Below are 16313 nucleotides of genomic sequence, written 5' to 3'. Positions count from 1 at the left end.
CTTGTGCTTGTGTGACCTGTATATTTACATTGATATGCAGTAATTTCAAGTATATCAGGCTTGATGTGAAGCAGCAACACGTTAGGCTGCGCAGTCACAGTGCAGTTCCACAGGGCGGTGTTGGGGGGGGGGTTAGGCTAGACAGGTTCCTGGGTGGGTGGGGGGGGGGGGCTGTCAGTGATGGGAGAATGGGTAGATTGTTCAGCATCCTGATTGCTTGGTGGATGAAGCTACTTGCAAGTCTGGTGGTGCGGGAGCGGAGGCTCTTTCCAGAGGGCAGGAGGCTGAACAGTTCGTGTGCAGGGTGGGTTGTGTCCTTGACAATCATTAGTGCTTTACGGGTGAGGCGGGTGGTGTAAATGTCCTGCAGGGAGGGGAGTGGTGCTCCAATGATCCTCTTAGCTGTGTTAACAATGCGCTGGAGGGTCTTCCTGTTCTGATCTGTGCAGCTTCCGCCCCACACTGTGATGCTGCTGGACACAATGCTCTCGATGGTCCCTCTGTAGAATGTAGTCATGACGGGAGGCGTGGCACTTGCCTTCTTCAATTTGCGCAAGAAGTAGAGGCGCTGCTGGGCTTTCTTCGCCAGTGATGCTGTGTTGGTGGTCCAGGAGAGGTCGTCGCTGATGTGCACCCCCAGAAATGTTGTGCTGCTCACTCTCTCCACAGCATCTCCGTCGATGGACAGTGGTGGCAGTTGTTTGTGGCCTCTCTGAAAGTTGACAACAATCTCCTTGGTCTTGCTGACATTCAGCAGGAGGTTGTTGTCTGTGCACCATTTAGCCAGCAGGTCTACTTCTTCTCTGTAGTGAGCCTCATCGCCCTTAGTGATGAGGCCCACCAGTGTTGTGTCGTCCGCAAACTTCACCAGATGGTTGGAGCTGTGAGTGGTTGTACAGTCATGTGTTAGCAGTGTGAAGAGCAGGGGGCTGAGCACACTCCCTTGAGGGGCCCCCGTGCTCAGGGCCAGAGTGCTTGAGGTGTTGTCATGTCAAGTTGGGAATTGTGAGAATCAGTATAATCAACCTCAATGGGAGGAAGAGTGTGACGACTAATGGTGAATCTAGTGATGGTCACAGCGCAAAAAAATAAACCAGAATAAGAGGAAACAACTGAAGAAAATAGAAAAAGATATGTAAAATAAGAAAATATAAAAACATATATAAAAAAACAAAAGGCAAAAAACAAAACAAAACACATTATAAAATATCTAAAAAAATAAACACAAAAAAACACAAGGGGTTAGCGGTACTGAGCCTTCACGCGGCAGCCCTGTTTTGACTAATTTTACAGTACCACACAGTTCTAATGAATTTATTCTTTATTGGAATCAAAATAATGGTTATGAACCACAGAAACCACTTAAGGGAAATTGTAGTTCTTTTTCGCATAAATATGCTTATAACCAATTGCTTTAATATATATTTGTGCTTGTAATCACTTATTTTTCATGCAAATATACTAATTAGAATATTATATGGCCAAAACAGGTATCAGACACCAGTATTCCTAGGCTACATTTATACATGGCCGGCTATTTTCATAAACGGACATTTCACCCTCTCCGTTTTCAAAAATAACATCATGCACACCTGTCAGTTTTCAGAGAAGTTTCCCCGTGTATATATGCCGTCAAGAGCATGCCAAACCTGTCGGTGGCAGTGTAAGGAGAAGCTCAATCCCACGTTAGCCAATCAGAATCCCGAAATTAGCAACAACAGAAACAAATCGCTTCCTATTTCTCTTTTGAATGATATTTGCCAATGCAAACAGGCCTAAAGCGTTTGCACAAACGTAAAAATGTGTACCACCTTAATAGCATCCATAATCAGTAGCCAAACAAACTGTAAACATAGGGCACTCACATGACGTTAAGCATTTTCTGGCGCGTAATGTGACGTTTGAGAACCTAAAACCCCGTTTCTCCCAGTTGACACGACAACACATAACCGGCGTTATCATAAATCTCCACTTTGGCCGGAGTTTTTAGAAATAATCGTTTTCTGTGTCAAAAACGGGGTTTTCGTGTAAATGAGAGGCCAAACCGCAGGGAAATATCTGCGTCTTCCCTTCGTGTAAACGGGGCCCTAGTCTAGGAGAAATACAAAGGAGTAATGGTCATTTTAAGGACCTGATGGCCGCCATTTTGAAAATGGGGCCTTGCTTGGAGTCAAACTTTGGTAAACTTTTAGTATGTTTTTAAGTACATCTGATACTACTGTAAACCACTGAGAAACCTTTTGTTAACATTTTTTTGGGGTCAAGCAATATTTGCAGCTGACTACATGGAGACAGAACCAGCCACTGTGTCTCGACAACCTGCTGTAACAAATCTACTCTCCAGATTTATTTTTTGCATTTCTTATGCAAATAGGAATCATAATATCCACCCAGCTAGCCAGTTGAGGCTAACTCCAATCAAGGGTCTTCCACTGGCCAGTCGCCATGTGCTTGTATCTCAGCTGTGAGCAAAGCTAATGGACTGAGCTTTCACATGGCAATAAATAGATAAATAAATAAGAACACTTGAGAGCTTTTCATGATCTGTGGCACCAAGATGCTCTCAGAGTGGATCAGTGCTCTCGTAATAGCTTGAGTCCCGATTGGAGGTAAAAGCACGCTTGCTTTGTGATCACTCATTCAGATTTCATACTGCAGACCTGCAATATCAAGACAACAGTGGCGCCTAAAAGCAACAACAACCGGAAAAAAGAAAAGATGATGTTACTCTTCTACCGATGCATTGGCATAGAGAGAATGCCCATATGTGGGATAATTATCCTACAGAACTCACATAATGGAATAAAGATACATTATAACTGTATAGTGTGCTGAAACATAAAACCATCCACTAGGCAACCTCTTTATGTCTAAGCTGGATATTTTTAACTCTTGCACACCACAGATAACGGGGTGCTGTGTGGAGCTGTATTGTGGTCATATTCTGTCCAGCACCAACATGTTGTTCCTTGAGTTAGCCCTCACGTGCAGCTGGACAGCCTTTGAAGGGTCAATAATATGGAGCTGGAAATCAACATCAGAGGTGGACAACGATATCCTGTCAGCGATCCTACTGTAAATGTACAATGGGAAAAGGGGTTTTGAAGCTATTGTTCATATACACACACACACCCATTCTGTTTACTCACAGAGATCATTTCATGGAGGCAAGGTCACAAGGCAGGCACAAATGACTTGCATTGACATCAATAACTGAAATAACCTAAAGCTATTTCAGTGAAAAGCTATTGAAATATTTTCAATGTGATTGTTTCTGAGCAGAAAAACAAAGGACAATAGCATTGTGACTACTTTCCTGAGGGAATATCTGATTCTGTACTGAATATTTCCTTTCAGCAACTGTTAAGTGATACTCCCATCTGCACCAGCCATGAAATACACACACACACACACACAGACACAGACTGCAGAAAATGCCTGAGGACTTCTCTGCCCTGTGCCCATATTAATTTTCAATCAATTCACAGATGCTGCCACAACCCAAACACGCGATTCATTACTAGCTGCCAGGGCAGGAAATGTGTACTACTGAGACAACAGGAGGAGAAAGGCGAGCACAACCCTTGTAATGATCAGGAGAAGGAAGCCAAGCGCAACCCTTGTAATGAGCAGATTTTAAGGTGCAATATTTATGCACCTAAGCAAGTCTGACAGAACAAATTAAGGATAGGTGGGATGGGATGGCTTAAAAACCTTACAGGGGTTATTTATCGTTTTCTGTCAAGGATAAATCATTCTAACGCATCCATGGACTTTCCTTCCCTCTGAGAATATTGTATTATGTATAGTGATGTTTGTTTTTACAGTTTTATAGAAGTGCTCTTAGCAATGCTATTGTTGAAGTGATTTGATTTGAATATCATCAGTACATTTATTCATTCAGCAGATGCATTATCCTGAAATCTCAGAAAATGTTCAATTACAGACAATACAGATAAAACAAACAAATACAGAATATTTTCAATTCTCTCTGAATATATATATACATATCCAGAACTATCCTCTTACAAAGTTTGTTTTTATTTTGTTTTATTATGTTTTGTTTTGTTGGAAGCCATTTACAATCAACCTAAAACGTTTCACATATCTTCAAATCCCCTTGCCTTCTGAGTATTAACAAGTACTGTATGCTAGATTAGGGTTTCAGTGAAACATGCAACAGCCTCATCACCCCAAACATCTTTAGGATTTGACCAGTGGTGTCCAATCTTTGGAAACACACTAAATGTATAGACCCTTTCAAGAGAGTTCTATTATCAGCATCATAGTTGGCCCCACAAGACTTCCGTTTTAACATTCCATATGTTATCTTAATGCAGAGGAAGTAGATTGGGAACCAAATAGAACGTTCAAGCATTGTTTTTGTTTTTATTGTTGAAAGGGTCTATAGCACATTTTGTGCAACAGCAAACGTTAAAAACGTGCTTTACAGAAATGTACTCAAGTACCTACACAACAGCTCCAACAGCACCTAGTTGCAAGATATCCTAGGGCCATCTGCTGGTTACAGCATGCCCCTACAGTAGCGTGCACTGCACAGACAGGCAACCTTTATTCAAGTACACAACCAAAGGGTAAATGTGCTAGTATTGTAATGAACTTGTCCTTCTTTTGAGTTGCATAGACAAAAATATATATTCATGTTTATAATCAATTATTATTTTCCATGTATGTAAAGCTCTGATGAATTTACTATGGTGGCCCTAAAGTAGCAAACACAAAGCAAATCATTCAATTGACAAAGCAAATCATCAATTGATGTTGCATTTGTTTGAATTGTTGTGTTTTTGACTTTGCATCATTTTGTGTTTAGTGCATTTTCATATTTGGTTGTGTGTTTTGTTTATTTGCAGCTTTTCATAAATGCTACACAAGTATATATTGAAATTGATGTCAATGTTTTCTTAATTTGCATATGTTTTTGCCTATTTGTTGTGTTTTATTTATTTGCATGTATTTTTGGCACTTCAGAGCCACCATATTACATAGTAAGCCAAGCACAGTTTGGTATATAATGCACCAGCAGGTGGCATTATTGACTTCAGGGTTTTTGTGATGACAGCCCACTTCTCAAAAGGTAGGATTAACTGTACTGACAAATATTCACTGGTATTAAATTCAAGAAACTCGGATGGTGATAGAATCTAATCTCAACTACCCTGAACAAAAACCCTAGTATGTCTAATTATAATTCTTTGGGTCATAAACATAGTACTTTTCTACCCCTTTCAGTCTGTCTGTCTGTGCATTTGCTGATGTTCCCCAGTAGAGTGTAGTTGGTGAAGGGGGTGCACATTTGTTTTTAATATATGTTTATTGCATAGTGCAATTTGCGGAGCACCTTAGATCAAATAGAGCAGACTCTGTGACACACTTATGTTTGTTCAAGTACAAAGTCATTAAATTAAACAGGTTAATTAAAATAGTAAATGGGTATGGGACATGATATTAAATTACTGGGAATAATAAGTGTGTGTGTATCATATACTTTAAGGAGAAAATGTGGAGGTTTTCTTGCAGAGCATTAACACAAGTTTCAAGCTTAAAAAGCAATAAGCAAACAACATTAAAGTATTTATTGCACCACAATGAAGTCATTCAACCAATGTCTGAAGCCTCTACTTTATCTAACATGGTTAAACATTGCTGTAGAAAGTCACATGGATTTACAGAGCACACCTCAAAAATAAAAACCAAGCTGGAGGTCTCCTTGGGAAAGGGCAGTATAGCATTAATCTAAACACATTCCTCATGTTTGTGTATAAAACCAATAAAAGTGCTTAACTTTCAGATAAAAAATAGTGGAATAAGTATCATAAATAGGACTTTCCAGTAGACAGGGCAATATTTCATATGCATGATCTGTGCACCAATTGGATTTCCATGAAACCGGACAACCGACCAAGTCCAACTTAGACACAATCAAACAATGATCACCTGTCATTTATTTTGGGCATCAAAATGTATACTGAACAATAAATGCTTAAGGGAAGATTCAGGGTACCCTTTGTCCATCAGGTAGCATTGTGCATGCTTGCAATACTCCCAGTCTGCCCACCAAGTTATATTCTGTTTACTCATGCCACGCACTCTCTGTCCAGCAGGGGGTGTGCTACAATACAGGGAACCTGACAACACACCTGCACTTTACTGTAAACACTGAGGTCTTCATATTGACCAAAAGGAATTGAAACCATCCCACAGAGTACTGTCAGAAAGAGAAGAACTTTAACAGCATCTTAAGAGAACAAGTCTTAAAGTCCTGGTTGAACTCCTTCATCTGTGTGGATAACTTGTCTCTGTGAATGTAATTTCACTGGAGAAGACATCAAAAGTGTTGAGACAACCATTGAGAACTTGACTTAAAATGAGAGTGTAGATCAATAAGTTGATTTGACCAGTTCAATAATGCAGTCCATCCCAATTCAACACCTTTGGATGATGAAGTTCAATGTAATATTAGCAAAACGAAAATCCCCCGGACCTGTACTCCAATCATTAATGGCCACAGTTACGCTTGACCTTTTGACAGCTTGCACCAGATGTAATACTAGAGTACTAGAGTGCAATTACACTGAGGCATTTCTGATGTAACAGGGCACTCAGGCTTCAGATCTTACCCAGCCTACTAAGGGGCTCCATAGAAGAGCTTCAGTGTTTCCTAGAAGGGGAAGCTATTAAACACCGTACTTTGACAGATTAAAAGTGCTGTAATGAACTAGTAAGAAAAAAGTAATTTTGTAAGCTGATGGCTCCTCCAACCAAACAACACTTAGGCGTTTCCCACAGCACCTTTTCCACTGAGTGAGAACGCAAAACACATTTGGCTGCTTGAACTGCTCTGGATTCTGCACATCTCTGTCTCTCACATGGCTGATCTGACCCACTTTGGCGGCCCCATGTTCAGAACATACTCTCCCGTCCCCATTATGGCACGTACTGCGGCTGAGCAGTCAGAGTGAGATGGTTTCTACTCCCCAGTCCTCGTGCGTGGAGTATACTAGGAGAGAAGCAGGCAGAACTGAGCACAGCTGAGTTGAGATGACTTGGAGGCTATCAGCATCCCCTTGCACTGTCCCATCACTACAAGAGGCCAAGTCTGGTTCCTAGTAAAAACTACTATTATTATTTCCTTATAAATATATAGCATCCTACATCATATAAAATATCCACAAGACTAAAATAGCTTTGTACAGATACTAGAAATGCTGAACAAATCTACAACTACGTTACTTCATTTATAAAACATCCTGGCAGAAGAAAAAACAAACAAAAACATATTGAACAGAATGTTAAGGAGAACGTAACATGGGTGTGAAATATTCCACATACGTACAGTAATGGAGATTAGATGAAAACACATCAGCTAACAATGTTCAGTAGAAAAGTTAACAAGAGCAGGAGGGGAAAGAGGCATGAATCAAAAACTATGTTTGAAGTAAGAGCAAGATTGAGACAGAGAGGGGGAGACAAGGAGAAAGAGTGAAAGAAAGCCACAGAAAGAAAGAAAGAAAGAAGAGAAAGCGAATCCTTCCTGTGGTGATACAGGGAGGCAACAGGAAAGGTAGGCCTACATTATTACAGAATTTAGACATCATCGACAACAGCATTGTGATATGTTCACTGCTAAGTAGTACCTAAATAGCCCTAAATAAAAGCTTGTCCAGAAGTCTCAGGCAGAAATACCTGCGAGCACCTGATGTAGAGACACCTTAACACCTTAAGCCGCAGCTCACTCCGTTGTCTCTGAAGGTAAAAGAAACATGCACTGTAGATTTGAGGGGTTTTCTCCATGCGCAGAACTTCATATCCCATTATGAAGAACTTGAGATACAGGACAGAGAGCAGAGGTACAGGATGAGGAGGGACCTCTGTCATGTATCATATAGAGGTACAGGATGAGGAGGGACCTCTGTCATGTGTCATATAGAGGTACAGGATGAGGAGGGACCTCTGTCATGTGTCATATAGAGGTACAGGATGAGGAGGGACCTCTGTCATGTGTCATAATAGGAGCCTCATTCGTAAGATCACAATCAGCCACAGACACAACTCAGCCCAGTGCACTTTGAGACGTCTCTGAAATACCAGACCAATAGTTAGAGGTTACAAAGATGTTTGGGTCCAGCCCATATTAACAAGCTCTTCCCATAGGCTTGACCAAACCATGTGACCAGATAGCCTGATGAGATTGGTCAAGGTGATGTACCCCACTATGACTTAATTCCTATTTCATACCCCAATTTATGAGAACACTGGGTGATATTAAGACAAATTCAATTGAAGCCTATCAGCTCTGTTGTACAAATGTTGTACAAATACAAATGTTTCTTCACAACAATCTGAGCCGGAGTCTAGATATTACTTGCTAAAGGCCAATAAAATTTCAAAAGCAACATGGACACATTGTAATACAAATTTACATATCAGCATAAATTAAATCAGCACAAAGATGCTAAGAAGCCACAGATCTTCAAGATACGTCTATCACATGTTTGACATATGACTGACCTAAACACTGACCATCATGAGGAACTGATACACCTCTAGCTGTTTTTTTAAGTGCACAATCCCTATAAAGCATGGACATGGCTGTCTTCCATTCATATTCATTGTGTTGGGTGCATGATTCACATCCTTGTTCAACTACTACCGGACTGAAATGTCACAAAATGGCCGCCAGTCTGCTGTGCTAGAAGCTGAGAGATTTAGACTTAGGCAGCGGGGGGCTGGAGTTGTCCCTGAGGGGGAGGTGAGGGGAGGACCGGACCGAGGGGATGCCCTTTCGGATCCGGTGGTGGTCTGTGACGGGTGGGGACCCCTCGCGCAGGTTCTCGTACTGTGAGACGCTGGAGGGGCTACGGACGGGGGAGGGGGGTGGCTGGGGTTTCGGCAGCTCACACGACCCCTTGCTGTCCGACGGGTCCGTGATGATGTCACTGTCCGGCGGCGCGTACGGAGGAGGGGGCCACTCCCCCTGGGGGGCTTGGCCGTGTACGAGCACGGGGTCCGGGGAGGGCAGCGGCGAGGGGCTGCCGCCATCTTTACCCACAATCCTCTGCTGGGACTTCTCCTCCGTGGGCGAGCTGCCATGAGGAGTGATGGAGTCCTGCTGGATGGAGTGGTGAGGGGCACCGTCGTCTGGACCTTCCCAGGATGGGCTCACTTTGGCGGGCATCACTGGAGTCAACAGCAGGGGGAGCTCGAGGCCAAGCGGCTTACGTGGAAGCTCCTCTGGCTTAGCTGGAGGGCAGAGGGGACAGTTACAGGCAGTGTGTTTAAAAGTGTGTGATTATGGATTACAGTTTATCAGCAAAACATGTCCATGCACATGTGTTCTGAATGTTTGTGGAATTATATGGAAGATTCCATCATGACCGACGTTACAAACTGGACAGTTTTTTAAAGTATATTGTACAGCTGCCACAGTATTAATTATTTGGTTTCAAGTTTTATGGATAAGTATACTAGACCCTTGATTAACATGGAAAATATGTCAATTAATTTCCAGCTATGTTTTTCTTGGTGCTGTGGTGGAAGTTTGGAACGTGACTTATGTTACAAAAAGAAGAACTTAGCTGAACAAAGCCTTGGTATACATAACTATAAAACTGTACAATGGCTGTACAATAGAAAACCCTCAATTTGTAACGTCAATCACATGATGATTCCCCATATGTGTGTGGCTGTGTGTATTAGTGTATGTGTAGGGTACATGAGTGCATTTCCAGTTGTGTGTGCCTATGCATGATATAACAACTCAATGTGTGTGTGTGTGTGTGTGTGTGTGTGTGTGTGTGTGTGTGTGTGTGTGTGTGTGTGTGTGTGTGTGCGTGCACATAAACCCACCTGGAGGGGGCAGGTCCAGCTTCATTTTGCGCAGCTCCGACATGGACACCTGCAGCTGCTCGATGGCCATGTCATCGCTCATAAGGAAGGACGAGGAGATGGTCTCCTGCAGAAACTCTCGCAGGTCCTCCAAAGGCATTTTCAGCAGACGCTCTGCCAACACAACACGTCACAGCTTATCAGAACAAACCCAAACACATAAACACACAACACGTCACAGCTCATCAGAATGAACCCAAACACATGAACACGCATCACAGCTCATCAGAACAAACCCAAACACATGAACTCACAACACGTCACAGCTCATCAGAATGAACCCAAACACATGAACACACATCACAGCTCATCAGAATGAACCCAAACACATGAACACACATCACAGCTCATCAGAATGAACCCAAACACATGAACACACAACACGTCACAGCTCATCAGAATGAACCCAAACACATGAACACAAAACACGTCACAGCTCATCAGAACATACACAAACACATGAACACATCCGCAATTACTAATACAAATCATGGTGCGTACATAAAACTTGTACAGCTAAGAGATGTTTTGCAAAATAGAGAGCCCAGAGTTATGAGACAGCACACATAAGAAGTGAATTTATGGAGGGATAAGTTGTAGTAATGTGTGTGTGTGTGCGTGTGTGTGTGTGTGTGTGTGTGTGTGAGACTCACTTTTGTGCAAGCGTAGGATGGTGTAAGCCATGGCGGTCAGAACTTTCTCCCCCTCCAGAATGAAGATGTCCCACAGACGCAGTGTCAGAGTGAATGGCGTCTGTAACGTTAACATACCGGTAGTAAATAAGAGTCAAGTCAAATCAAGTCAATACAGAAATCCATTTGAGAAGCAAGGAGATAATAGGGTAATCACTGGTAAGAAGCACTACATGGCAGGGATAAGAGACATATACATGAAATAAAATACAGTAATACATCACATACACGAAATAAAGATAAAACCATGACAGTTGGAGGAAAAAGATGGGTTTTTAAATTTGATTAAAAAAACTATTAGTGGTGGGACAGGATCTGATGTGAGATGGGAGTTACACTTATGGTTAGCACTTGAGATCACCCACTTATACCTGCGTACCTCACAATGTGGGATTATGTTGTATAATTGTATGTGTGTATTATTAGTAACTACTTAGCAGCACCTAGACAATTAAAAGAATGTCTGCACAAAACACACTTCTCAGACTTTTCCACCCACACACTGCATATCAACAAACCTTTTCTTGTGAGTGGAAAAGTGGACTACATCTTGGATGTTGCACAGAATTATCATACTTTTAAGGGAAATGGTGATGTGGAAATGGAAATGGTGTTTCAAATGTAGACCAAATTTCTGTCAAAACAAACGTAAAAAGGTAGCTGACCTGAATGAGCTTATTTAACAGAGGATATAGCCCAGATATGCATCAAACATAGCTACAGCTTTCCCACAACACTTCCACTTCCAACTTGAACATCATTATAACTGATGTACATGTAACTGGAAACCATAACCAAAGACTTCCGTCAAGCAGCTTTTGTCCACTGCCACACATTCTAGTAAGATTGAACGGGTGCTACACAGATGATAGTAACGCAAGGAACAAGAATGAACCCTACACATATTGCATTCTATTTTTTTACTTTATACTGATGGCAAAATATACATTTGCTCCAGATGTCCACTCCAACACACTTCGATTATTGAAAGTATGCAGACGTTTACCCTTATTAGCCTCTTTAGTTCTCTGGTCCATTGAATCACTTCAGAATGCCTACAGAGGACTAGTTTCTTGTGGTGTGGCCCTGTGTAGACAGTGGCCCACAAATAAAATCCCTGAGACGGGCAGATTGGAGATTGCCTCAGATTGATGATGTCATCCGAGAATGACTTTGCATTGGTTTACATCTCATGTTCTGCTTCAGAGAACAGAGGTTATACACCATATTTACTGTATATAGGACCATATCTACCAGAAAAGAGAGAGAGATGGATAGAAAGAGAGAGAGAGGAAGAGAAATGGAGTGCGAAAGAGAGGAACACATTATGTTCTTTACACCCCTTGACCTTTTTATAAACAATGCAGTGCAATCCACGTAGGCCTACATGTGTGCATAATATAACGAGTTAAGGACATTGAAAGGCCAAATTGTGATCATTTACATATGCTTTGCAGAAAACTGGATGTCTTTCCAGGCTGGATCCCCCAACAACTCGAAATGCTGCATCTCTCGATGAGATTTGTGGCAGGCCAGAGCCAGAGCTGCGTGACTAGGCAAACTGCTGCAACCATACTGTGTCCCTCAGCCCTGATAGAGAGCCCTCCGCCACTAGGCCTACCTCTGGAAACACAATGCAGCCTCATAATAGACCCGGACGAGGTGCCAAGTGGCTATGTGGAGGTCAAGGAGAGCACCAGGCTGTGTGATTGCAATTGCTGAATATACTGTGTGTACACACAGCCTCAACGCTGGACAGCCTCAATACTGGACAGCCTCAACACTGGGCCTGCTGTTATAAAGGCAACGCTTTCTGAAAGGTCACACACAAGAGTGAATGATGGATGAAGATAAATGTCTCTTTCACTGAGGTACAGTTACTGGTATCAGAGGCGCAGCCAATACTGGCCCACTCAAATACATATCTATAACATGTCTATTTAATTGTATCCTGTCTATATTTTGTGTATAACCACCAATAGTATAGGGTTCTATGACTGGGCCAACTGATGAAAGTAACTCTCTGACAGGCCAGAGATGGAGCTCTGCAACTGGGCTCTCTGATGTGTGGTAATGAGATTCTTGACAGGCCAGAGATGGAGCTGCATGACTGGGCCCACTGGGTTTGCGTAGTGCTGACAGCAGCTCATCTGTCAGGCCCACCACTAAAGCCACAGGATTGTGAGTGAGTGTGCAGAGTAAACACTAATCGAGGGGAGAAGGGAGAGAAGAGGGGGAAGAGAGAAAGAGTGAGGGAGAACAAGCCTTTCTCATTTACTTTACTTTAGAGGTTCTGTCCATCATTAGAAAATAGATCAGGAGGATGTCAAAAAAACCCTGCCTTTCTGCTTCAGGGGGCCTTAAGAATTTCTTTAGTCTATCCCTATTTTCCACATCTACCTCTTTATCCCCCAAAGCACACACACACACACACACACACACACGCACACACACACACACACACACACACACACACACACACATACTGTACACACACACACACACACACACACACACACACACACACACACACACACACACACACACACACTGGTCTCCTTACTCTGTCGATGAAGCACTGCAGAAACCATTTAGTGCTGTAAATCCCACTGGTCATCTGTTCACGGTCCTGAGAGACAAAAAGGTCAGAGAGGTTAGAGGAAGACATGAAGGAAGGAAAGAAAGAAAGAATCGCTAAGGTAAACAGGAGAGAGACGAGAAAAGATAGACGCGAAGAGGTAGAGAATATAGAGTGAAAAGACAGAGGCAAAGAAGAAGGAGTGAGTGAGTGAGAAAGAAAGAGAGAGAGAGAGAGGGAAAGGGAAAGATCAACAGAAAGAGAGAGGAGGGAAGGAAATTAGATTAACAGCCAGACCTCACTATTTCTCTCCTCCCCTTCATCCTCTCTTCCTCCCTCTATCTTGTTCTGACACTCTGCTTCTACTCTCTCTCTCTCTCTCTCTCTCTCTCTGTCTCTCTCTCTCTCTCACACACAACCCCCCAGCCCAATTTCTTCCTGTCTGTTTCCTCACCAGGTGCTTCTTGAGTCTGGGCTGCAGCTTGGAGAGAATCTGATCATGATGTGACTGGAAACGCTGAAGCTTCGGAAAGCCAGGGACAAAGAAACCTGAGAAAGAGAGAGAGAGAGAGAGAGAGAGAGAGAGAGACAAAAATATAAAATAGTGTTTGTGTGTGTGTGAGTTAGTACAACAGAGAGGAGGGAAAGAAAGAGTTGGAGGTGAGACAGAGAGAAAGAAAGTGTTTAAAGGAGTGCTGTGGAGTAGCCAATCAAAAAGACTGACCATGCATGGCATGCTTCTGATTGGTCAGCAGCTGTGACAGGGCCCAGAAAGCATCCTCCTCATTCAGGAACATCAGCAGGATGGCAGCAACCTGACTCATGCCCTGGCAGTAACTCACCTCCTAAAACAACACACACACACACACACACACACACACACACACACACAAATTTAAATACACATCGACACCCGTACTTAGACACTTACACCCGCCCCCCCGTCATCATATGTGGGAGAAAAGTTATTCAACCTTTGCACTTTTCTGTATTCAGACTAGGCTTTGAACATCTCATTCATGTAAGGGTTGCATTCATGACTGTTTTTTAACCGATATCACTGAAAATGAATTATTTGCTGCTCCCGCATAAATCATCTATGTCATTATTTGATAATCAATGTGTTTTCAATGTTGTGGCCTATAGCTCGATACACTGTGGTGCCCCAGGTAGTTTGGCGCCCAGGACAATTGCCCAAATTGCCCATGCCTTCCCGCCGGCCCTGCTGGTGGCCTACCGTGTTATAGACACCCATACACACACACACACACACACACACACACACACACACACACACACACACACACACACACACACACACACACACACACACACACACACACACACAAAACCCACGCGTACATCGTCTGGAGGCCTACCGTGTTATAGACGGAGTACGCAGAGAGCACGCTGAAGAGAGACTGCTGCCTGTGGGAGATGGAGAGATGGAGAGAGACACGATGGAAAGACAAAATAGACAGAATCAGTCAGCGGAGGAGTGAATAACAATGGGGGTATGAGATTTGTGTGTAATATTTGTGTCTGTGTGTGTGTGTGTGTGTATGTGAGTGTGTGTGTGTGAGTGTGTGTGTGTTTCTGTGGCTGCATAAATGTGTGTGAAGAAACCTACTTGACCCCAAAGCGGTCCATGAACATGATGTGGTTTCTGAATGTTCTGTTGATGTCCAGATCAATCTGCTTGATCTCAGCAGAGAAGTGCTTGGCTTGCTGACACATGCTCTGTAGGCAGAGACAAAGCATTAACACACACACACACACACACGCATGTACGCATGCACACACACATACATACAAACACACATACACACGTGCGCGCACACACACATACACACACACATACACACACACACACACACACACACACACACACAAAGACACACACACACTGACGCTTAGCAGAACTGGACACTGAGACCTACAAAAAGTGTTTTGTGTCCTGCTGAGATGTTTAGTGTCAGGGAGCAATCCTAATCTCTAGCTTTACACTGTTCCAGTCCATCTGTCCCTTTCGAACACACACACACACACACACACACACACACACACACGCACACACACACACACACACACTGACGAACAGACAGATGACCTCCAGCTGATCTCTACTTAGTGACATAATAATGGACCCCATCTCAGAGTTAAATTTGAATATGCTTATGTACTGTGCAGGGCTCAACTTAGCACTAGCCACCAACCAGTGGCTGCTAGATTTCAGACACAAAAAATGAATGATTCACTATAAAGTGTATGGTGAATTTGACCATTTATCTGTCAATGGCTGGCAGATGTTAACATTTTAAGAAGATGATTTTAAGCCTTGTTTCTGTATGTTTGTCTTTGTGTGTGTGTTGTGTGTGTGTGTGTGTGTGTATGTGCTCCTCTCTCTTTCTTGGTGGTTAGTGCTTACTTCATATTTGCCAGCATTTTCATTCTTTACTTTCTCCACATCCAGAAGAAGAGACCAGACCTTCCCTCTGAGCTGCTGGGGAATCCCCTTGTACACCCGTCGTACCATCTACAAACACACACACAAATCACCCACCACAGACACACACACACACACATGCAAATCACCATCCACATACACAGACACAAATCACCCCACAAATGCACACATACATCAAAATCATTTTCTTGATGTGTCTCAAAATCCATTTCATATTGACATGTACTCACTCGGTCACTGTTCCTGTACTTGTCCCATTTGTTCACCATCTTCAGCCATTTCTGCGCCCGTACAACCTCCTGCTGCTTTTGCTGAGAACACAAACACAGACAGCCTTACACCCGGGGAATAAACTCACGCCACCGACTGGTCCAGAGCAGACACACACACACACACACACACACACACACACACACACACACACACACACACACACACACACACACACACACACACACAAACACACACACACTCACACACACACACACACACACACACACACACCAAAGCAGAGGCACATGAGCATGTAACACCTCAGCTTGGGCCCAGCTGTGAAAACAGGCAGGTATCATCAGGGAACTACTACCGCACTGGAGAAGCTCTGCTGCTGCTGACTCCATGCCAGAGTACACTGGACAAGTCTGATGTGTACCGCAGGAGAAAATAT

At 43.1% G+C, this 16313-nt stretch overlaps 1 protein-coding gene across 1 annotated transcript in view; it reads right to left on the bottom strand.

The window, feature by feature from the left end:
* Window positions 1-8713: 8713 nt before the first annotated feature.
* LOC143126093 (USP6 N-terminal-like protein) overlaps window positions 8714-16313 on the bottom strand; it is a 10640-nt gene continuing 3040 nt past the window's right edge. Inside the window, exons 4-13 of the mRNA XM_076288010.1 lie at window positions 15877-15957; window positions 15608-15715; window positions 14810-14919; window positions 14559-14607; window positions 13904-14024; window positions 13634-13728; window positions 13165-13230; window positions 10563-10662; window positions 9871-10023; window positions 8714-9264 (exon numbers count right to left, since the gene is read on the bottom strand). Of these exons, the coding sequence (XP_076144125.1) occupies window positions 8714-9264; window positions 9871-10023; window positions 10563-10662; window positions 13165-13230; window positions 13634-13728; window positions 13904-14024; window positions 14559-14607; window positions 14810-14919; window positions 15608-15715; window positions 15877-15957 (1434 nt within the window). The remainder of the gene's footprint in view (window positions 9265-9870; window positions 10024-10562; window positions 10663-13164; window positions 13231-13633; window positions 13729-13903; window positions 14025-14558; window positions 14608-14809; window positions 14920-15607; window positions 15716-15876; window positions 15958-16313) is intronic.

Source organism: Alosa pseudoharengus, unplaced genomic scaffold (assembly GCF_046254945.1).
Source record: "Alosa pseudoharengus isolate Yale_2024_CS ecotype anadromous, Long Island Sound unplaced genomic scaffold, YU_APseudo_1.1 YU_APseudo_1.1_scf_16, whole genome shotgun sequence".
Taxonomy (NCBI): Eukaryota; Metazoa; Chordata; class Actinopteri; order Clupeiformes; family Clupeidae; genus Alosa; species Alosa pseudoharengus.
Note: the sequence above shows the minus strand (reverse complement) of the source record. Positions and strands in the feature narration are given on the sequence as shown.